Source organism: Phoenix dactylifera, chromosome 12, assembly GCF_051530095.1.
Source record: "Phoenix dactylifera cultivar Ajwa chromosome 12, Ajwa_hap1_PhDact_Kaust_v1.1, whole genome shotgun sequence".
In the NCBI taxonomy this organism is placed as follows: Eukaryota; Viridiplantae; Streptophyta; class Magnoliopsida; order Arecales; family Arecaceae; genus Phoenix; species Phoenix dactylifera.
This window is the reverse complement of record NC_143201.1, coordinates 17,275,001-17,297,671: the sequence shown is the minus strand read 5'-3', so window position 1 is coordinate 17,297,671 and position 22,671 is coordinate 17,275,001. Positions and strand designations below refer to the sequence as shown.

At 41.4% G+C, this 22,671-nt stretch overlaps 2 protein-coding genes and 1 pseudogene across 3 annotated transcripts; 1 reads left to right on the top strand and 2 right to left on the bottom strand.

The window, feature by feature from the left end:
- Positions 1-1,656: 1,656 nt before the first annotated feature.
- On the bottom strand, positions 1,657-4,886 carry LOC103716158 (uncharacterized). Of its 2 annotated transcripts, XM_089926796.1 has the most exons (3): positions 4,627-4,886; positions 3,777-4,116; positions 1,657-2,426 (listed from the first exon to the last, which is right to left on the bottom strand). In XM_089926796.1, the coding sequence occupies exons 2-3, from the start codon at positions 4,060-4,062 to the stop codon at positions 2,047-2,049; spliced, it is 666 nt and encodes a 221-aa protein (XP_089782922.1). In that variant the 5' UTR covers positions 4,063-4,116; positions 4,627-4,886; the 3' UTR covers positions 1,657-2,046. The 2 variants fall into 2 exon arrangements, with proteins under 2 accessions (XP_089782922.1, XP_008802267.1); XM_008804045.6 differs by having other exon boundaries at positions 3,777-4,886.
- A 9,092-nt stretch (positions 4,887-13,978) lies between these two features.
- On the bottom strand, positions 13,979-15,867 carry LOC103716135 (putative calcium-binding protein CML41). The gene has a single exon (XM_008804013.6). The coding sequence runs from the start codon at positions 15,679-15,681 to the stop codon at positions 14,938-14,940; it is 744 nt and encodes a 247-aa protein (XP_008802235.4). The 5' UTR covers positions 15,682-15,867; the 3' UTR covers positions 13,979-14,937.
- A 1,505-nt stretch (positions 15,868-17,372) lies between these two features.
- Positions 17,373-18,434, top strand: LOC103716159 (putative calcium-binding protein CML41 pseudogene; annotated as a pseudogene).
- The last annotated feature ends 4,237 nt before the right edge of the window (positions 18,435-22,671 follow it).

The window sequence follows — 22,671 nt, the reverse complement described above, 5'->3', positions numbered from 1 at the left end:
GGGCCCATAGGGGTGCTTAAGGATCTGTAACTCTCTATTTCTCAAATATCTTCTTATGTTTGAAGATGAGAGGAATGGAAGTGGCTGTCTTTTGTGTACTATCGAATAACATAAATTTTGCATTAAGGTCTAGGTTGGTCGTATTAAATATGAACACTATTTTCTTACGAAGAAAGTTTAGACTAATGAAGGCAAAATAGAGTATAATTTTACTATGTGAAAGAATATCGATTCAAGATGAGTCCTTCGTAGCTATTGAACTTTGTCATATGTCGTTATCAAAACTATATTCCTTATTTTGGCCCATGCATGCTTTTCTAGTAGTATGTTTAGGAAAAATAGTAGTAGATGCATTCTAACAAATTCAGGAGATATCACTGCTGAGTAAAAAGGATTAGCATAGATGAAATTTTTCTCAAAAAAAAAAAGTATTGCGTACATGAACAAAATTTTGTTTTTTGGTAGTTAAAAAGGTTCGACCTATCATTATTAGATTAGTTTGTAATGGCCTCAATCTTTGATGATGAGGCACTTTTACTTTTATGCTTCTGCATAACCTGCTTTCTATAGTTTTCACTCATTACAAAAAAAACTAATTACCGAGAATAATAAGTACAAGGATCCGACCCAATCATTATCAACTGGTAATAAAGTTAAGCTCAAGCCAACTTGTTTAATTAAACCATACTCAAGCTATTCATGAACAACTTGTTGAAAAGATTTGGCAAAAAAAAATATAGTATTTCAAGACACTATACATAGTTAAAATTGATGACCTCAATTATTGTAACAATCTGGAATCTCACCAAAAAGGCTAGCCGTTAAGCATTATTTGGGTTCCTTGATCCTGTATAAGTTTCCAGATCTATCCAGCGAATAACTGATGTAGGACTAAACACACACCTGTATGGGTCCTCACATACTCTCTTCGTTTAAGCCCTCACATCCTCGTAAGATTAAGGGGTTTGAATCTATTCAAATCTAATCACAAGTATCACGATCGGCCCATGGTCAGCCCCAATAAATTCGTGATGTAGTATCCCTTAGTTTATATAGGTTATGAGTCAGATCCGCTCTAATACCATTTGTAACAACCCATGACCTCATCCAAAAAAATCTACTCAGAAGGTATTTAGATTCTTTGATTTTGTATAAGTATCCAAAATCTAATAGACGAATAACCTATGTGGGACTAAACACATACCTACACGGATCTTCACAATTATATAAACAAAATTAATCAATATGATAATATATGGATATAATATTTATATTTTGAGCTAAATTGAGCCGAGCCCGAACAAGCTAAGGCTATAAGGCTAGCTCTAGCTTGACTCGATTGCCTAAAGAGTGAGCCAAATCCGAATTTGTGGGTGATATGAGTGAACCGAACTTGAATCATCAAAATCCAAGGAGCCAAAGCCGAATTTATGCGTGAAAGTTTATGAGTAAACCAAACTTGAATCATCAAAGTCCAAGCTCAAATGTTTGGTTGCTTGAGCTTGACAATAGGAATCTACTATCTGATCACTTGGCGCCCATAACAATCCGATGATTCGCTGGATGATATAACTGCATAAAAGTACATACGGGACAAAAAAAAAGGATATATACTTTCAAAATGTACTAAAGAACTAACCAAAACTGGCACAACCCTGTAAACATATCATGATAGGAATTCAGTGAATAGACAATGTCTTGGAGACAAACCAAAACTAATATACCAGCAGGCAGTCACGCCGTAAGAGTGGTGCCAGGATCATCAAGTCAAACAACATTAATCCTCTCCAAGAATAGAATTCATGTTATTGCTCCAATCTCTGGCACCTCATCTTTTAAATGCCAGTGTAAGAACAACATAAACAGACAAGGAAAAGAAGGATTACAGAGCAGTAAACAAAAAATATGATAATTACACACACCTTGTTTTCTTTTTAATTCCCCATTGACAGGCTTCAATTGATCCAGCTTATTGTGTCAACTAAAAATGACCTACCACTTGCTTTCTCTCAAATTATAACATTTACAACGAGTTCTGAGATTACTTCACCTTCTGGGGTTTCTGAATGCTAAAGCTTGGGTTTGAAGGATTTGGTTGTCCTCCAACAAGCGATCATACTCAAGAAGCAGCTTTTCAAACTGTTTCTGGAGGGCAGCAACATGGGCTTCAGCAGTGAGTGCACGTTTCTTCAGCTCCTCAATCTCAGACTTGAGCTTCTGCAACTTCTCAGTTAAGTTACACACTTCTTCCCGGAGCTCTGTTCTCTCATTAGAAGATTTCTCTTCCTCGTCTTTGAAATGGTGGTGCTCTTTTTTAAGTTTTTCAACTTCGTCTCTGGAAGTACCAACTGTTTTCCTCAAGTTGATCACTTTCTGAAGGCAGTGGTGTAAGCGATCAATTAATAGTGCAAGGAAAAGTGTGTAGCCTGCAAAACCGAGCTTGCTCTGAGGATGTGTGTATTTTAGTGTAAAATAGATGATGAGGCTGATAAAAGAAAATGATGGAAGGGTTAAAAGGGGAAAGAATAGAAAGCTTTAGAAGTCAAGTCAGATGGTTCTAACATCCTGTAAAATAGAGGAGTAGAAATAGTTCTTAAAATAAGGCATAGAACAGTTCTCACTAGACTATGATTCTTATTTCTTACAGAACATTTCACTGAAGAATGTCTATTGAATGAGATAATATTCTAAGCTGCTCCCCCTATCCCTATTTTTGGTTTGCCCTGGAGTGGCACGGTTCGAACCTATACTATTCCCAATTGGTTGCTAGCCGATACAACCTCCAATACTAGTTTGGTAAACCTTGATACGACTGATTTATAGAAAATGTGCCAATGCTAGTGAACCTCTAGATATTTATGAAAATACTATTCCATGGTCTATTGATTAAAGAATGAATTTTCTTTTATTTCTAACTGAATTTTCTTATTTATTTCTTCTAAAAACTCTTGTTAGATAACTTAGAATTCTACAAGGACTTGGGAATTTTTTTATATTGTTCATATTATTTCTTTATTGTTTTGAAACACAAATTCATCTGTAGCCCAGCGGTTGCACCCCTCCTCCATCTGGGAGGAAGTTCTAGGTTTGAAACTCGAGAGCTGCTTCCCAAGTGTTTTGTTTAGTTAATTCTAATTGCTGCTGGGAAAGTTTTGTAACACAACCAATAGTCTTTTTTTTTTCCTGAATAAAGCAAGCAAGCATATTTAACAAAAGAGTAGCAAAAGGTAAACCAAATTTACAATGTAGTATTTGAAGCATTCATGAAGGAGTGAGGACTAATCAATAACTTCTGGTCCAGTACCGAGTAACTCGATGAGCAAGTCCTACACAATTTCAACTTTGAACAGCACAAGAGTCTACCATGGAGCCATACAATATATAATCTACTCATAAATCATACTCATACTACAATATATGGTATATGAGTTCACAAAGACAAATTCAAATCCAGTACATATTTCTGAAAAGTTCCGATGTGCTAAAAATTATAGATACTCCACACCCAATTAAGCACAAAAGGCAAGGGATACACTGCCTATATTGATACCATATTTCTGCAACAACAACAACAAAAAAAAGATATCATACTGTTTCAGTTGCGACATTTTATTAGTGCAAGCATATGTAGACTACTAGAATTTATTCAAAATGGAGAATACGATTCCACTGATAGAAGCAGAATTCCTCCAAATTCTCATCCATGGGAGAAGTATCAAACTTTAGCTTAAAATGTTTGATCTCATACCACTAAATAAAACAGAATTACCATATACCAATGAGTGATGCCTCCAGAAGGTGAGTCCTCCACAGGACCTGATCTGTGGGTGTGACAGAACCGAGCTTCAGGCCCCGGTTCTGGATCCGGAGAATGCCGGTGATGCTCGACGCCAGGATCACCGACAAGGTGCAAGCCAGAGCCTTGACCATCGCCGGCCCCTTGCCTGTCTTCAGTTTGTCTAGCCCCTTCATGGCCAGCTCCCTCAGTGGCCCAAACTTCACCATTAGAAGCAATGCCACTGCCACCTCAACGAAGAGAAGCACATATAGTAAGTGAATCATCTCTTTTAGTGCCACCAACCACCCCACACTATCTCCTTATACTCCAAGAAGACTCTTTTCCACAAAGGGATCAAAGTGTACTCTGTTAAGGAAGAAGCATTTCTGTAGTAACAATTCTATTGCAGCTACCATCTTTTCTTGATGGGGAGTTCATATATGAGGGAAAAATCGGATTTTTATTGAGAAATCAAGGAGATATTTTCCATCCAGATCCACCCGCCATCATTTCACACCAAAAGAAATTTGAAAAAAATGGTTTTTTTTTTAGCTAAAATGATGAGCTAAGACTGAACAGAAGAGCGCAACTTAGTTCAGAAGAGATCCATCTAGTTCTTTGAATGAGGTTTCTTACTGGAGACAAACTAACTAACTTCAGGAAAAGCCATTTCCCAACTCTATTGAAAAGAGGAAAAAGAGCAAGAAGGAAAGAAGATCAGATCTTAGAAACAGAGATCTGATTAATTTCTAATGGAGATTTCATTAGGATTCTTATTCGTGGAGAAGTTGAATGGGATCTCTGCAAAAAAACCAATTTCAGATCCTATGACGGATTAAACAGGATACAAAAGGAGGGAACGGAGCATTGACACAGTTATCGCTCCCCCTGTTTACTTAATTCCACGGCCTCAGTTGGAATCCAAAAAACTAACTAACAGCACGGTAGACTCACGAATGGTAAGGTGAGAGAGTGGTTACTTAGACTCACTTATGGTAACCATAACTGACATTATGAACAAAAGATTACTTAAGATTAATAAACTACATATTTAATTGAAAGAATAATAGAATGAAAAGATCTCAAGGGCCCATGTAAAAGTTGAAGGATGGGAGGTCACACACTAGCACCTAAAAAATTTATGGTGAGCAAACGCAAGGTGGCTGGTCTTGTTAAAGGGAAAGCATGCTTGGGGACCTTTGGAGATGTGAGGTGAGTTGGGTGGAATTAATGATGGTTCCTAAAGGGATGTGCGTAACTTGTTTGAATAAACTGAAGACTTTCACTTCAAGGTTTGTATAGATTGACGTTGTAAAAGAAAGTTGCTTAGTGAAGCAAGAAAGTTGCTTAGTGAAGCAAGTAAAATGTACATATGAAAGTGTTTTTTTTTTTGGGGGGGGGGGGGGGGGGGGGGGTCGGGGATTGTTAAAAAACGACATAAGTGGACGCATCACCGGCACGTGATGGTAGGCGCCCGACCCCGAGGCGCCCGATCTCGGCATCCCCGACTTCAGAACGTTGGGCCGACCTCAGAAGGCCGACCCTGTCGTCCACATGCTGCGGCCACGCCCTGCAGCAACCTCACCGCACCATGCTTCGCTCGCCAGCCATGCCACGACATGTCAACCGAGGACCATTCCCTGAACGACTGACAGCAATTAATGCGCATGGCCTCCACAGATCTCCAGCTTACTCAACAATTAATACGCATGGCCTCCACGGATCTCTGGCCTACTTAAAATCTTAGGCCCTCCACGGCAACCAGTTCACTCACTCAACTACGTCCGGTCACCCACAACAACTCATTGGCTCCAATCCTGTCCTCCACGGTAACGCATTAATTCACATGATCACACTCAATCATGACGATAACTCATTTAATTCGTCCGGTCACATCACAGGTAACTTTGTATCCCTCCTATAAAAAGGGAACTTCTTGCTCTTTAAAGGATGATTTTTCTTGATTCTGACTCGGAGACCCCCACATGCAATATCTCTCTTTCTCCACTAAAGCCCCCCTCTGACTTAAGCATCGGAGGGCCGACGCCGGAAGCCCCGGCCACCGGCTTTTTGTAGGTCCCCCGGAGGACGCAGCCCGCCGACATACCATCCGCACCGGAGCTCCCCCTCCTCAGCCATTGGTCACCTCCGAGTCCAATTTCTAGCAACAATTGACGCTAGAGGAAGGGCCCGAGTCGTGATCATAAAGCTAAGAAGCAAAGGAGCCTCCAACGCCTTCCGCCACCGTGCACTAAGTCACCTTTCTCCCGCCAGATTGAGGATAAACCGGTCCCACCACGGTTCAAAATGCCCCAGGTAGAGCCCTACAATGGGACTACCGACCCCCTCGACCACCTGTAGAGCTATCAGGCCCTCATGGCACTGCAAGGGTCTTCGGAGGCCGTGCTCTGTAAGGCCTTTCCTGCGACACTTCGAGGAACGGCTTGGCTTTGATTCTTCGGACTGAAACCGAGCATCGTGTCCTCCTTTGAACAGCTTGGCAGGCAGTTCGCCACCAACTTTGCTGCCAGCCGACGCCAGCGGCGAACGTCGGACTCCCTTCTCGACATCAAGCAGAAGGAGGGAGAGTCCCTTAAAGACTACCTCGACCGTTTCACCGCTGCAACCTGGAAGGTCCGCGAGCTCGACCAGTCGATAGCCATGTCAGCGCTAAAGACTAGATCTTGGTCCTACAGGTTTCTCTTCTCTATTGAGAAAAATTTTTCTGCCGACTTTACCGAGATGCTAGCCCGAGCTCGAAAGTATGTGAAGGCTGAGGAGGCCATTGCCTCCAGGCGAGGCGCAACTGAGCAGGCCTCAAAAAGTAGAAAAGACATCGCGAGGAGCGCGGCCGCCCGATAAGTCGGTCTCCCTATCCAAAAAAGAACCTACCTCGATTGAGGAGTCCACCTCGACAGCGGGCATAGCCTCGACCAAGATCCCCTCCTTGGCCGAGCCGGTAGCCCGAATGTCTGAGTCGAAGATGCGGGACTTTGTCTGGAAGTCAATAATCTGCAGATTTGGACTTCCCCACATCCTCATATCCGATAACGATCGCCAGTTCGACAACATCCGCTTCAGAAAATTCTGCTCCGAGCTCGGCATCGACTATCGCTTCATCTCGGTCGCTCATCCACAGACTAATGGAGAAACCGAGGTGACAAACCGCACCATCCTCCAAGGACTCAAAGCCAGACTCGATCGAGCCAAAGGGCAGTGGGTCGAAGATCTCTACAATGTCCTCTAGGCTTACAGGACTACCTTTCGACTCCCCATCGGTGAGACCTCCTTCAATCTAGCCTACGGGATGGAAGCTATCATCCCCTTGGAAATTGGACTTCCATTGCTGAGGGTGGAGAATTACAACGAAGCCTCCAACCCATCTCAACTCAGAAGCAACCTGAACCTTGTGGAGGGGACAAGGGAAGCTGCCCGAGTCCACACGGCAAGGTACCAACGGAAAGCGGCATAGTACTACAACTCCAAGGTGAAAGTCAAGCTCTTCAAGGCAGGGGATCTCGTCTTGAGGAAAGCTGGAGCTTCCCAACCTACCGAACAAGGAAAGTTTGCCCCAAACTAGGAGGGACGATACCGAGTTGCTCGAGTCCAGCAGCCCAGAGCATACAAGTTGGAATCCCTTGAGGGGACCCCCATTCTCCGAAGCTGGAACTCCAAAAACCTCCGGATGTACTATCAGATGCCCGGCCAAGTCCGGATGCCCGACCAAGTTCGAATGCCCCGGCCAAGCTCAGCATACTCCACTGTGATAACTCCAAGATTCGGTCTCCATCTCCATCAAAGACCCCGACCAAGCTCGGGATGCCCTGCTGAGTCGACAGCGAGCCCAAACTCCCTCGACCACAGGAAGCATCGCAGGGTCGATAGCGAGCCCAAGCTCCCTCGACCTCGCGCAAGATCCCCCGACTAAGATCGGGGATGCCCCGCTGAGTCGATAGCGAGCTTCCGGCTCCCTCGGCCTCGGGAAGCATCGCAGAGTCGACAGCGAGCTCTGGCTCCCTCGACCTCGCGCATGATCCTCCAACTAAGGTTGGGATGCCCCGCTGAGTCAACAGCGAGCCCTCGGCTCTCTCAGCCTCGGAAAGCATCGCAGAGTCGATAGCGAGCCCCAGCTCCCTCGACCTCGCACATGATCCTCCAACTAAGGTTGGGATGCCCCGCTGAGTCGATAGCGAGCCTCCGGCTCCCTCAGCCTCGGAAAGCATCGCAGAGTCGACAGCGAACCCCTGGCTCCCTCGACCTCGCGCATGATCCCCCAACTAAGGTTGGGATGCCTCGCTGAGTCGACAGCAAGCCCCCAGCTCCCTCAACCTCGGAAAAAATCGCAGAGTTGACAGGGAGCCCCCGGCTCCCTCGACCTCGTGCATGATCCCCTGACTAAGGTCGAGATGCCTTGCGGAGTCGACATCGAGCCTAAGCTCCCTCGACCTCGAGATGCCCTGCTGAGTCGACCGTGAGCCAAGTCTCCCTCGATCTCGTGATGACATCTCTGCGACTTTTCGACGACATTCAGCATCCTCCAACAACGCGCCTCGAGTTGAGTGGAGGCACCTTGCTGAGTCAACCACAGGTCGCTGAAGCCGACCTCGGAGCAGAGTCGCCTAGCTCAGCTCGGACAATCCGACCCGAGACACTTAGCTCCGGCTGCACGAGAGGTACGTCCTACTCGGCATGAATATCTCTCTATACTTACTTGGTTATATTACAGAATGATCAACGGACGAAGCTCGCCTCCTACATATATCTCCGATGAAACCTCAACCAGGCCCGGGATCTCCATGACCAAGATCGGGATGCTTTGCTGAATCGACCGCGAGTCGAGTCTCAATCGATTTCGGAAAGCATCGCAGAGTCGACAGTGAGCCCAGGCTTCCTCGACCTCGCACACGGCCCTCCGACCGAGTCTAGGATGTCCCGACCAAGCTCGGGATGCTCCGTACTGCCACTCTCTAGCTCAATCTCCATCGGCTTCAAATTTCTCCAAACAAAAATCCTCCAAGCAAATGTGGGTAGAAGACCTACTATGGGTTCCACCGGAAATGCCGCCGACCACAAATAAGAGACCAAAACAACCGCCGGAAATCGCCTTGTAGCACAGCCGAGGAAGACTAAGCAGTGACCAGAAGAAAGAAGAGAAAGAGAATGGAGGAAAGAGAAGGCAACAGCAGCAGCAGCCAAATAAGGGCTTTTAGGGCCAAGTCTGGGATTTATATAAACCCTTCCGATGACCCAGATCGGCAGGACTAGATCCCGCCTTTCATCCGGATCGCACTACGTGTCAGCTCCGAAAATTGAAGCGGCGTATCAACCTGGATCGACGCTTTAAAAGCAGAATCGAAGCAGCATCCCGTCGGATCCTGGAGCCTCATCATGAGCCCACGGCCCGGAGCAACCTCGAAAAGCTAAAGGGCGTCGCCCCATCGTCTCCCATTAAAGACGCCCCGAAGTGCGCGGAACGGCGGAACGATTTAAAGCTGCATGGCCCCCACTAGCATAATAAGGCAACTATTTCCTTCGCCCGAGCTCGTAAGCGGCTCGAACTCAGAAGTTGGGGGAGTGTTGGGGAAAAAATGGATTGTCCCGAAACACGTGGATGCATCACCGGCACGTGATGGCAGGCGCCCGACCTCAAGGCGCCCGACCTCGAGGCGCCCGACCCCGAGGCACCCAATCTCGGCATCCCCAACTTCAGAACGTCGAGCCGACCTCAGAAGGCCGACCCTGTCGTCCACATGCTATAGCCACGCCCTGCAGTAACCTCATCGCACTATGCTTCGCTCGCCAGCCATGCCACGACATGTCAACCGGAGACCATGCCCTGAACGACTGACAGCAATTAATGCGCATGGCCTCCACAGATCTTCGGCTTACTCAACAATTAATGCGCATGGCCTCCATGGATCTCTGGCCTACTCAAAATCTCAGGCCCTCCACGGCAACCAGTTGACTCACTCAACTATGTCCGATCACCCACAACAACTCATTGGCTCCAGTTCCATCCTCCATGGCAACGCATTAGTTCACACGAAGGAACCCATCCCATTTTTCATTAAAGTAATGGTCTACGACTCCGCAGCTTGCTTAGGATAGGGGAGCGATTTATTCTCTAAGCCGACTTCAAAGTGAGAACCAACCGCTAATATATCAAATTCGGAAGTGAAAAGCAAATGTTCTGTGCTTTAGTCGTAAAGGCGAACTTTCTATGCTGACCCCAGTTGAAGTGCTCCTTTTGGAGCTCTTCTATTCTTTTCAATAGGTACTTCAAAAAGTCCACACTCAATCATGACGATAACTCATTTAATTTGTCCGGTCACATCACAGGTAACCCTCTATCCCTCCTATAAAAGGAGAACTTCTTCCTCTTTAAAGGATGATTCTTCTTGATTCTGACTCGAAGACCCCCGCATGCAATATCTCTCTTTCTCCACTAAAGAGGACCGGCGCCGGAAGCCCCAGCCACCGGCTTTTTGCAGGTCCTCCAGAGGACGCAGCCCGCCGACATACCATCCGCACCGGAGCTCCCCCTCCTCAGCCATTGGTCGCCCTCGGGTCCAATTTCCAGCAACAGAAAGAAATGCAAGCTAAGAAGTGTAATAAACTGCATGGGTGTTTGGTTTTTGCCATCAATGATGACATGGATACTTGGATTGGATGCATGTTGTTTGGTGGCTTTTTTTTTTTGGAGGAAAACTCCTGTGCCGTGTCTGAGTTTTGACCGTCCCTTGTTGCAACTCCTGTAGTTCGTATGCCGCAGTCAGTTGCGCGTTGTGTTATCAGCTTGTTTTGCGGTTTGTCCTTTGTAGCTTGCTGATCCACTGTTCGTCTTCCTCTTTTGAGATTTTCAGCTTGGTTCTTGTAAAGTGAATGAACCATAATGGAATTTGGATAGGCTTTGAGTGGTTCAATAGAGAAAGATACATGCCTAAGAGCGCAATTGAAGCCTTTATCTGGTTTAAAGGCTTAAGAAAATGATTTTGCTTGTTTAGCAATTAGTGCAAGGCATGTTAGGTGATGCTTTAAGAAACTGGGTTTGAGACCTTGCCACCGAGAAATTATTTGTTGGAACAGATCAACCGCTTAGCTGGTGGACCCGTCCAACAAAGAAAGTAACACGACCGAACATGGACAAAGAAGAAAGACGAGGGAAGAAGGAGCCAGGGAGGGAGGATCTTTTTATTTAATTATGTGGTGTCGTACCTCAAAACCACCATCCAGGTTAGCCACGTGATATAGCCGCATACACTCTAGGGCAGGACAATAAAGAAGATGCAAGACTTGAAAATTTATTACAACCTCAATATTACTAAACAATAATGATCTCAATTCATAATAAATAACAAAGTTTGTAAGATAATAAAATTCATTCATCCAATTGTTTACAAGAATGCTCTATCTATTCATCCCTTTTAGTTATGATCTCAACCATAGCCAAGTATTATACAACCTACAACTTTGGAAAAAAAAGAGAAAGGGGGTCGTGACTCGTGAGCTTTACAGCCCAATAAGAATCTCTGCATATTCACACCAATATAATAATATAGTTTGAAAATAGCAATAAACAATACCAAAATAAAAACATAAATTGTGAAACCTTTTTTCAAACATCCAAGATAACTCAATTAGACCAACAAATATTTGCATATACATACATCATATATCCAGTTTATCAAAAATGATATATCACAGCATACCAACAAGTAAAACCTTTTATTTAGCATTGGTTTTATATGTCTTATCATTTGTTTCTCATTAATTCAATTTTAAGTTTAATAGCAATATTCTCTAGCTTTGGACTAACCAAGATCATAAAAAAGTCCAAGACTGCTAAACAAAAACCCATGCGTTAGCCCGTGAAAGCTATCACACGTATAAGCCCAGGGAGGTTATCCCACATATAAGTCCACGGAGGTTATCCCATACGTAAGCCCGTGGAGGCTATCCTATGCGTAAGCTCATGGAGGCTATCCTATATATAAACTCGTAGAGACTATCCTATGACGACGTTAATCCAAACCATATTTTATCCGTCTGATTTGCATATTATTTTTGTCAAATCACTTCCATTTACACAATGTGTTTCTCACAAATTCAAGTATTATCGTTAATATAATCACCTTTTCACTATCTGATACATATAATAATTGTATAAGTATGTTCATACCAAAAGTTATATAAAACATACCATCTCATACCAAACCAAATTTATTGATGTAAATTTCACCATACAAATCTTACGATGCAAGTTTCATGATGCAAATCTTACGATGAAAATCCAACAATACAAATCAATAAACATGTATATATATTGGTAATCAAGTACAAGGATTCTTACCTCTAGCACAACCAACTTAGCAACAATGCTACCAGTCAACACCTAACATGTTCAGTTAATTTAATATCAATATAGAACCAACTTATCCCTTAACAATCACCAATAATATTAATTAATTAATTTCTCACTAATTTCATAATTTTAGAGTTTCAATATTTGAATTACCCGCATGTTCTCTATGTTTATTTAATTCAAAATTAAAAATAAATAAAGGCTCAGAGCCTTACCTCAATTTAGAAACTAAAGTGTAAGATCTTGTTGGGCTTCTTTCTATCCGAATGATTGCACCATCTATATAAAACTAGGACCAACTATGAAAATAGATTCATATAGGATGAAGTAAAAGGCCAGCTAGATGATAATGTCTAATTATTTGTATAGGTCAGCACAACATAACTCAATCCATCTGATCAAGAAGCATATATCCAATCAAGAAAAAGATAACAGACCAGAGGTTATCAATTATGGGTTCAATGGTAGACGATAAAAGTCGGAGTGAAGGAAGGATATAGTCGACTAGATAGCAACGTTCATCGATCCTGGTTAGTTTGCTCTCGCCAATCAAATCAGTCAACTCATGAAACAAGAATCAGATCATAGTATAGCCAATATAATAGAAATTAGTGATGATAGAGTCAAGCAGTGCCCGATTGCCCAAATTAGTCAAAATATTATTTTTCGAATCATCAGATCAAGAAATAGGTATCAAATACAACAAGGCTAACATGCTAGGTTGTTGATGGTGGGGTCCAAAGAGGGCTAATGAATACCATTGTGAAAACTAGCACGATGGGTGGTCACAACAATACTAGTCCAAGATCCTCTACTAAGGTCAACTTGGGTCCACCAAGAGAACATCTAGGACTCTCCTACTAGGTTCATTAAACCATGCAAAGAGAGAGAAAGAGAGCAAGAGAAAATAGTGAGAGAAGAGAGAAGAAGAGAGGGTTCTCTTCTTCTTCCCCAAAATAAGGGAGAGCCCAGTCTCCCTTTCTTCTTGGATCAGGGGTGATGGCTAGCAAGGCGGCTTAGCCCCAGCTAGCGACGGTGGCCACAGGTGACCTTCAGCAGCAGCACCACTTGTGACGGTGGCTGGCTGATGTAGGGAAGAAGAGAGGAAGAAAGATCACAGAGAGCAAGGGATGATGTACATCAATCTCAGCCTAGATCATGGCCCATTCTACAAACCAATGGTCACACAATCTCAAGATCCCTAGAAGAGTCAAAGCCCGACCTTAACCGGCAACCAACAATAATGAACATGGGAGAAAAGGGGCCAAAACCGAACACCCTATTTCGGATTGAAATTTTGGCGATTCACCAACTGAAATCAGGATGTGACAACTATAAAACCAACAAAATAAGGAGGAAGGGGTATGAATTGGTTACCTCGGTCTAGCGAGGTGGTTTGGCAGCCTTTCCGGTGGAGAATCAAAGAAGAGATTCGAAGAAGAATAGTCGAGATCGACGGTGATTCTTGGACTTACGGGTGATGGCTTTCAATGGAGGAGGATCTTAAATAGAAGGAATCCTAGAGTTCTAGGTAGACTTGGGTTGCTCTAGGACTCTCAACGTCCAATGAAATAGGGGGAAAAAGAAGACTTTGGTTGGGAGTCTTTTTCTCTGCCTGTCTAGTGCAACAGGGCGCATTTGGCCTTGGGCCTGGCCTCTTCAAGTCGGCACACGAGCTCAAGGAGCTAGGCTACTACACCTGGTCCACTAGCTCAGCGGTAAATCTGATCCAACCATATATTTTTCCTCACCACTAGGTCGAACCGCATGTCACCCTAATTGGTGGCTATTCCATTGTATATTACTTTATGGTAATAAATGTGTGTGCGCATGTATGTGTGTGTGTGAGAGAGAGATATATATAACTTATGATATGTACTTGCATTTGCTTCAATTGGATGCGAACTCCTTGGCTGCATACTTGGTTATGAATTATAACTCTGTTGAAAAGAATGGTTAACATCATATTTTTTTGGTACTCCCATATGACTTTGTTTTGCAAAAGTGTTAAATTTTATTAGTTTCAAGTTTGTAACACATAATCTATGTTTCTTTTATGGTACCTTCCCCATAGCATCCATATCGTGCTCCCCTGTTGACTCCTCCAATGACGATGCATGATTGAACTTTTGCGGTTGACGGTAGACGACTAAACTGACCTTGGCAATAAAAACAAAAAGTAGCACTGCTTCGTATCTCGAATAACACTGAAAACAACTTAAAAATCAAAATGAGATCAAACTCTGGACGAGTTAGCAAACTAGTATCCTAATACACAAATTAGCAAACTTTGCTCAAGGGTAGTTTGAAGGCATATATACCTAAAATGAGATCACTGTGTGTAGTATAACCTGTGCAAACGTGAGAAAGAGTGCTTCCATTGTGCTCTCCTATGTCCCCCCATACGGCACCAAGCTACCTTGTTATCTAGCGATACGTAAACTGATAAGAAAAGGCAAAGGTGTTGAAGCCTTTTACAATTCAAGTGGTCGAATTTTCCTTCAACTTACATGGCAAATTTTAACCGATAAAATACAAATTAGATAAGATTCTCATCATTTCTTTTTTGTGTTTCCTTTAAAATCAACCATCCCAATATATTGCTTGTGAGGAAAAAATTGCACAGCTGATAGAAATATGCGACATACACTCAAAGAGGAGCCACCCCATGGCAAACCAGTATTCTTAGCTATATGTACATGACTTCAGACAGTAATTTCTTGCAAACTTTATGACCATATCAAATGCCAAATGCGTCGCAAATTTATAATATATACACACACTCATCCACATATCACTAAGTCATCATGCAATGGAACTCATGGTAGTCGAGCACACCATTCCCATCCAGATCATAAGCCCTTATCATGGCCGCACACTCCTCGTTAGACATCACGTCCCCTAAACGGCTCAACACCCTCTGCAGCCCCTCAGGTGTGATGCACCCTGACCCCGTCCCCACCTCAAACATCTCAAACGCCTTTCTCAAATCCTCCTCTCCTCCACTGCCATCCCTTTCCATCAGCCTCGCAAAATCCCCATAGTCCATCAGGCCATCGCCATCCGAGTCGAGGCCCCTAATGGCCCTCTCAGCCTCTTCCAACGTCATGTCCTCCCCAGCTGATGCAAAGAAGGACCTCAGCTCGTCGATCGATATCTTGCCATCGCCATTTGCATCAAAGCGGTGGAACGCTTCATAAAAGTCATCGGCCTGGTGACTAGTAGAGCTATGGGGAGACATAGGAGGGGTTGGCAAGCTAGGCTTAGAGCGGCGACGGCGGTGGAGGGTTAGCTTGAACATGTTGCCATAGAACCATTTGGATGGCTTAGAGAAACTAGAGCTTGTAGCCATGCTTGGTTGAAGAAGGAAAATGAGATGGTAGAGATGAAGGGTTTTTAGTTTTTTTGTACATGTAGAATCGGATGCTTCAGTGTGTACATTTATAGAGCAGTGGGCTGAGTTAGGAGATGAGTTAGGCATGACGAGATGGCAAAGAAGGTGCGCGGTGGTTACCTGGGAATTAAAGAGAGGAAGGTGCATGGGAGCTTCACTAGCGTTTGAGTGGGAGAGACTACCAGCAATCTAACCAAGTGCACTTATCAGGTGGGACCAGTTTTATAGGCCAATGAAAAGTCCTTTGGCTCAATCATGGAGTCCTGAGTCACATCTGAAAGAAAGGGTATAAAAATCCTGTTTGAAGCTCACTGTAGAGATAGTTATAGGGAGTGACTCAATTTACTGTCAGAGCTATATATATATATATATATATATATATATATATATTTGCCTGAATTTTCTTTCTGAGTGCAGATCCTCTACAATTCTAGTTGCAGGAAACTTGAGCGTACATCGATCCTTCTGAATGTAGTTCAGTTATGTGGCAGATTACTATGGTCCATGGATTGTGTAACTTGAGCCTACATCCATAAAGTGATTGCAATTACTAAGATTCTTGTTGGGCCTATCATAATCCGGAACATACGCAAGCAGTTGGAATTTTCTATGACTCGAAATAATTGAATGCCTTTTACTCGCAATAATGTAAATTTAATTTCAGTGCAAGGCCAAACTTGATGCATGTGGGACTTCAAGATTTGTCTTTAATGAATAGTGATGTTTATGTTTATGTTTACCATGTAGTGTTCTCATTGTCTTGTCCCAGAAATAATGTTTCTGCTGTGCAATGAAGCTAGGCTACACCCATCTGATGGAAGAATGCCTGGGGCACTCTCTGATAGCTATTGCATGCAGGGAAAATAGCAGGGATGAAAGGTGCAGAAGAAAGCCGGTATTTCACACCGCATATGTCCTTCACGTTACTAACAAGAAGAGCTCCACGGACTTCAGAATGGAAAATTATTTGATGGACAGATCCACCATGGATCTAGAGGGAAATGAATCCATCTAATAATTTTAGCGATGAAATACATCAACCTAGGGTGGCTTCACCCTAGATCTATGATGGATCTGGTCTATTTAATAATTTTTCTGAATGAATGACTTAGCTTCCCCAAGCCAAGTAGGATGGAACATTTTTTAGCTAACATGCACAGATTCACTTATAACATGGGTTCTCAAACTATATATGTATATGTTATCAAAGAAAGTTCGGTAATTTAATTTGTCATACACAAGGTCAGGACACGTTAATTAGGATGAATTATGAATATGCAATACCATTTAATTATGTTACATACCAGAGAGAGACGGGATCGTAATGGGTCTTGCTATACATAAAACTACTGTTCATCGGTTTAAATCAATATATAATAAATGATAATTATGTTTTAGTTTTTGGAATAAAAAAAAAATAAATCAATATTTGGAAATCCTCATACCACATGTTCATCCTTAATTTAGATATCGCCATAGGCATATATATACAATATATTTCTTTAGTTTATCCTAAAATGTTTTATAAATTTTTGTAAGTATATCATCAAAGTTGATGGAATGTTTGAGCCATCGACTAAAATGCACCATTTCTTTTTTTCATTGAGAAATTAGTATTCTAACTCTTATTTCCTTTCCGATAGGAGGTATCTTAACAAATTTGTCAGCCTCCAACTCATCCTCTCCTTTTCAAGGTCAAGATACCCCAACCAAACATCTCAGTTCAAACTACCCTCGCCTACCCAACCTTCATGACATTTGGTACTCCAAAATAACCTAACAAAATTAATAACACCAGAACAAAGACAAATCCTTCAGTCGTGCTCCCTTAAACTTTCTTAACGTCCACAAACACTCCCATCCAACCCTAGTGGTCTTATCCTTATCTATCACTAGAATCGCACCCAACCCACTCTGAATTCTTTGCAACTTCTACCACCCAAAAAAGCTGATTTCTGTGGAAGTACCCATGCAATTTCCTCCTCCCATTCCACCATTCCCACGCAACCCTTCAAGCTCCTTCTCTGCACCTCCCTTCACTCCTTTCCAAAGTTAGCCTACTTCCCTTTTCTATATATATATATGCGGCTGACCTCCACTCACCTTGATCATACACTATAACACATACACCATTCACCAATGGATGCTACTAATTCGAGCCATTCCAAACCATCCAAATGGCTCTCCAAGAAGGCCTTCAAGCTGAGCCTCCATCGCCTCCACCGCACCAACTCCGGCCTGTCGACACCTCCACCATCCCCCCATCCTGGTTGGGCCAAGGGGTTCCATGATGCATTCCGACACTTCGACGTAGACGATGATGGTAAAATATCAAGTGACGAGCTAACCGCCTTCCTTGCATGGGCCGGGGAGGATGTGAACCCTGACGAGGCCAAGCGGGTGATCGAAGATTTCGACTCGGATGGCGATGGGCTAATGGACTATTATGACTTTGTTAGGCTAATGGAGAGAGATAATGATGGAGGGGATGAGGATTTGAGGAAGGCATTTGAGATGTTTGAGTTGGAGAAGGGGTCAGGGTGCATTACACCTGAAGGACTGCAGAGGGTGCTGAGCCGTTTAGGGGACGTGAGGTCTAGTGAGGAGTGTGCCGGTATGATAAAGGCTTATGATCTTGATGGGAATGGGGTCCTCGATTACCATGAGTTCCATCGCATGATGACTTGATGTTACTTGAGTTCATTGTGAGTGCGTTTTTTTCAACGTAATTGTGCTCAAGTTCTTATAATTAGCATATATGTTGCTTTAGTGCAAAATTGCCTTTTAGTTTTAGTTTAGTTTTGGATGATATCAATGTAGATATCTATTGTTCTTTATCGGTTAAGTCTATTTTAGATTTAAATGATCCTTTTGAATTACTTTGAATTATTTGTGGACTAGCTGGGAATTTACTTGAGCTTTCAGCTATCTGCACTGACCAAGAGCGAGTAGTTCCGAGACAAGTCCTGGAACTTCCTATGAAATATGAATGTATACCCAATAATATGTCCTTTGGAGGGTCCCTCCTGGCCAACTGGTCCAGTTAAGAGAATTTTATTTATCACATAAAAGATTGGTGGATTTTTTTTTTTTTTTGACCACAAACAAAAATTGGTTTGCCATAGGAGCAGGACTGTTTATTCTACTATTAAAAAACAAACTTCAAATTCTATATATCCGAAGCTTTTGCCGTCTGTTATTGTCTCTCTACTTTCTTGGATATTTGTGTGAACAGTATGTAAAAAATAATGATCTTGACCTTGACATGCCATGCCTCCCATAACTAATTTAAAAGCAAATAACTAACTAAAAACAATAAGAAAAGTTAATTAGATAGATGACACCTCTTTAATTATTTGAAATTAATGTGCCTGCAAGAGGTTGTTGGTCCATCTAGTCTATATGTCCATGCATAAGTAGCAATCCAACAAAGGATAAAAACATTTAATATCCTTTTTAACCATTTGAAAAGAAAAGATCATCCAAGTTACAGTCTAAAATGTAACACTAATCAGATGACAGCACAAGCAGTAAACATGATAGGCCTTTGAAATAACACCATGTACAATCTGAATTACTTGGAGTGTGAGACCTTTCATGGTTTGGTTGCAGCCTTGTAGCATTAAACGTTGTGCTGAGGATATTTTTTATCTTGCATGCCATTCCATTGATGCATTATGTCCTCGAATTTAGCATAAACCCTTCATTAGGATATGGGAGCTGAGACATGTTCTCTCCCTATTTATTTTAATTTCCATAAAAAATATAAAACTTGTAAGCACAAAGGTAAAAGCCATGCATTTTGCTAATATTTATTTTAGTTGAGACAGGGTTAGAAATAGACGGCTAGTAGTCTAAATCTACTGCTGATAATCAAGGTTGATATAGATGGTGAAAAGATGACGTTCCAAGCAAGTTGGTCTATCGAGCATCAAACATGTTTTAGTAACTCAAAAATTTGATTCATGGCGCCAACAATAGTAGGTATTGACAAGTGCTTTGTGCAAGCTACAATATTGATGGATTTTCTCTCCCCGAGAGGAGAAGAAGTGATAAGGAATTGAAATCAATCCATTCTCGAGAATTTTAGAATATATCTCATCTTTTTGAGAGTGAGTTTTTTTCCTAAAAATCCAATAAAATATAGTTTTCAAATTTATTAAGAAATAAAAAGCTATCACTTATATAAGAGTCCTCCCATAAACATTCTCCCAAATCTGTTATATAATGATTACCGGCATATGTAAAATTACAGTTTTACTTGAACTAGTTTAGTTTATGATTTTCTTGATTTGGATTTTTTTGAGGTGGTTTAGTTTCAAGGCTTTGCAAATTTCTATTATTTTGTTACAGGGGGGTTCTATTACAATTTCGGCTAATATTTTATTGATTGCCTTCTCATATAATAATATCATATTATTTTATTGTATAAGTTACTTGCTAGACAATATATCCATGTTAAAGTTATCTTGAGAGTGGCATTAAGAGATTGCAAGATTTTTTTTTTTTTTTTCTCCACATCCGTGTCCCTAACCTCACATATTCTTGAGGTATTATTTTTCTTCAAGAATTATCTTTTTTTTATTTTTTTACTTATTATATGTTATTATTTATAAATATAGAACATTTAGCCAACCAATACATGGAGCCCACATGTCTTTCATGTCTAAAAAGATGTTGTTGGGTGAAATGGGTGTATGAACCATAAGACTGTGACATCTTAAGAATGCAAGTATGGGAATCATGTGCCATCCATCTTGTGTTTCCATCTGAAAAAGTTCTATATGAGATGTATATGTGAACCCATCACGTCACCTCGTCCATATACTTCTATATAAATCAAACAACTTAAAATGTAACACCATAGATGGCTGGATATATGTGGTGCCAAATGTAACTTCCTTTGTATGCCCCACAAGTGGCATATTTTTTGCTCCTCTTCTTGCTCCTCAAGGCTATTAACAATTTTGCTTGGAGACAGTATACACATTATCCATATATACATCAAAGACCTTCATACGCTTCGAGCATCTTAACACAAATTCATTCAACAATTCGATCAGGGTTAAGCCAAAATTCAAGAAACAGGGGATCAAAATAAAGAAAAGTGAAACAAAAGAAAAAGGCTTAGTTTGCTATAGATATTGCAAGGATCCGTGCTGGTGTGTTTTAGTCTCACATCGGCCATAAACTACATAGGTCTTGGGTACCTATACAGTACCAAGAAATCCAAACAGTCTCTTCCTCCTAGCCTTTTTGGGTGAGGTTGTTGGTTGTGATAGATATATTTTTGTTCACTTATTATATAAGTCTTACAATTGAATTGCCAATTTATATAGTTTTTTATGATAATAAAAGGTTGTGTCCCAATTACAATTCTCAAATAGTATTTTCCTAGACTATTTTATCATATTAGTATATGATATATGAATATTTGCCACATTACATTTTGGTCGTATGTCGAATTATTGTGTACAATTTGCATGCATAGATCCAATAAAGCACCTAGCTAGTCAATATGTTCTTGTATTTAGTAGCCAATGCATCTTGTCTATTTTCTAGGCTCCACTGAGTTCTTGTATCATATTCTCCATCTTGCGCTCAACCAGGCACATTTCTTCAACCTGGGGCTCATTTTTTGCCTATGTGATGAGCTTTGTTACTTCATATAACAAGAAGAGATTATAATTTGGCAATGTTCAGCATAGATGCGAACACTGAAATAGAGGGGGGAGGAAAAAAAATTCACCTATGGACTCAGTTTTCAAATATAGTTTTCTAGCTAGGTCAGCATCAGGACAGAATATTTGAACTTCATTTGCATTTGACCTCCAAAATGAACAATGAAAGTAAGTTTTGACAAAGAAAATATTGTCAATTTGGTTTGAGTCTAATAGTGGTGATAGCGACCAAAACAGGTTTCTTGAGTTCCAAACACCTAAGAAAATTGTTTACCTTGCAAAGACAAATTTAATGGAATGAAGTGTTAGAAAAATTTAAATTGTATTACCTTGTTCTTAGAAGAAATTTTAAGCTTTTATGTTGATAGAAATAGATACTAGAATGTGACACTTGTTCTCCACCTATTAATGTGGAACAGAGATGAATAGGGTGGATAAAACTGCAAAAAATAGGAAGAGGCAGTTTTCTAATTTTTTGAAAATACTGAAGCTTAGGGTGGATCCAAAAAAACCTTAGAGCTTTGGGATTATGAAGTTGAGATATTGACATAACAGAGTGCTAATGTCACATAAAGCGGGAGCTTCTAGGCTCTACAGGTTATCAACTACTCAGATCAATTTGACCAAAACAAGAGTGATTCATTTACTTTCATTTTAATGTTCTTCAACTAACACAAAAAATTGTCGCATCAAGTTCAACTGCAATGTAACTCATAAGGAATATGAATTGGTTTTGATCCTAGAATTTAGACCCAGAACTCAAATTTAACCAAACAAGTTGCTTTGATTTTGGACATAGTTTATGGAAGGCAGGTACAATTTAGTGGAAATAAACCTTTGTTTTGTTGAAGACAAAGACTTTGTTTTTGGGTGGTATGATAATTTTAGGGATGGAGAGGGTAGGGTGGAGATAAATCTTTAGCATATAAAAGGACCCAGATCCTCTGCAGTACACGATTTGCACCGCATAGTGTCGTATCACAATAAGTGGCTGCTATTAGAAGATGAACAATTATCAATAGCAACACATCATGTATGGCATGTAAAATCATCTTGTATGATAGCGATCTATCTTCTGATAGCAGCCATTGGGTGCAGTATAATAATCTACGGTGCAATCCATACACTATAGAGAATTCGTGCTAGTCTATGGCTTACGATAGAGACAACAACCCTTTAGTCCATGTAAAATGAAACTAAAATCTCTCTCTCTAGTCAAACACATATGTAGTACAAAAATTCTGAATGGCCAAATTCAAGAATACTGCATGCGTATAATTGAATGGTCAAATTCAACATGTTGAATTACTTTTTATAAGACTAGAAGGATTTGTTTTGAATCAAATTGTACGATCCTATAGTGTCCATATTAGCAAGTCCTAGTCTACTTATCTCAATTGCATTCCTAACTTAGAAGAAGGTATAATAAGCTAAGAATTGATCAACATTTTTTGAC

Bases quoted from the DNA above. Each gene is read 5' to 3' on its own strand.
- LOC103716158 (XM_008804045.6), bottom strand. From the start codon at position 4,062: ATGATTCACTTACTATATGTGCTTCTCTTCGTTGAGGTGGCAGTGGCA. The intron at 2,427-3,776 runs GTATATGGTAAT...TCGGTTTTGCAG, and splicing joins TCTGGAGGCATCACTCATTG to GCTACACACTTTTCCTTGCA.
- LOC103716135 (XM_008804013.6), bottom strand. From the start codon at position 15,681: ATGCACCTTCCTCTCTTTAATTCCCAGGTAACCACCGCGCACCTTCTT.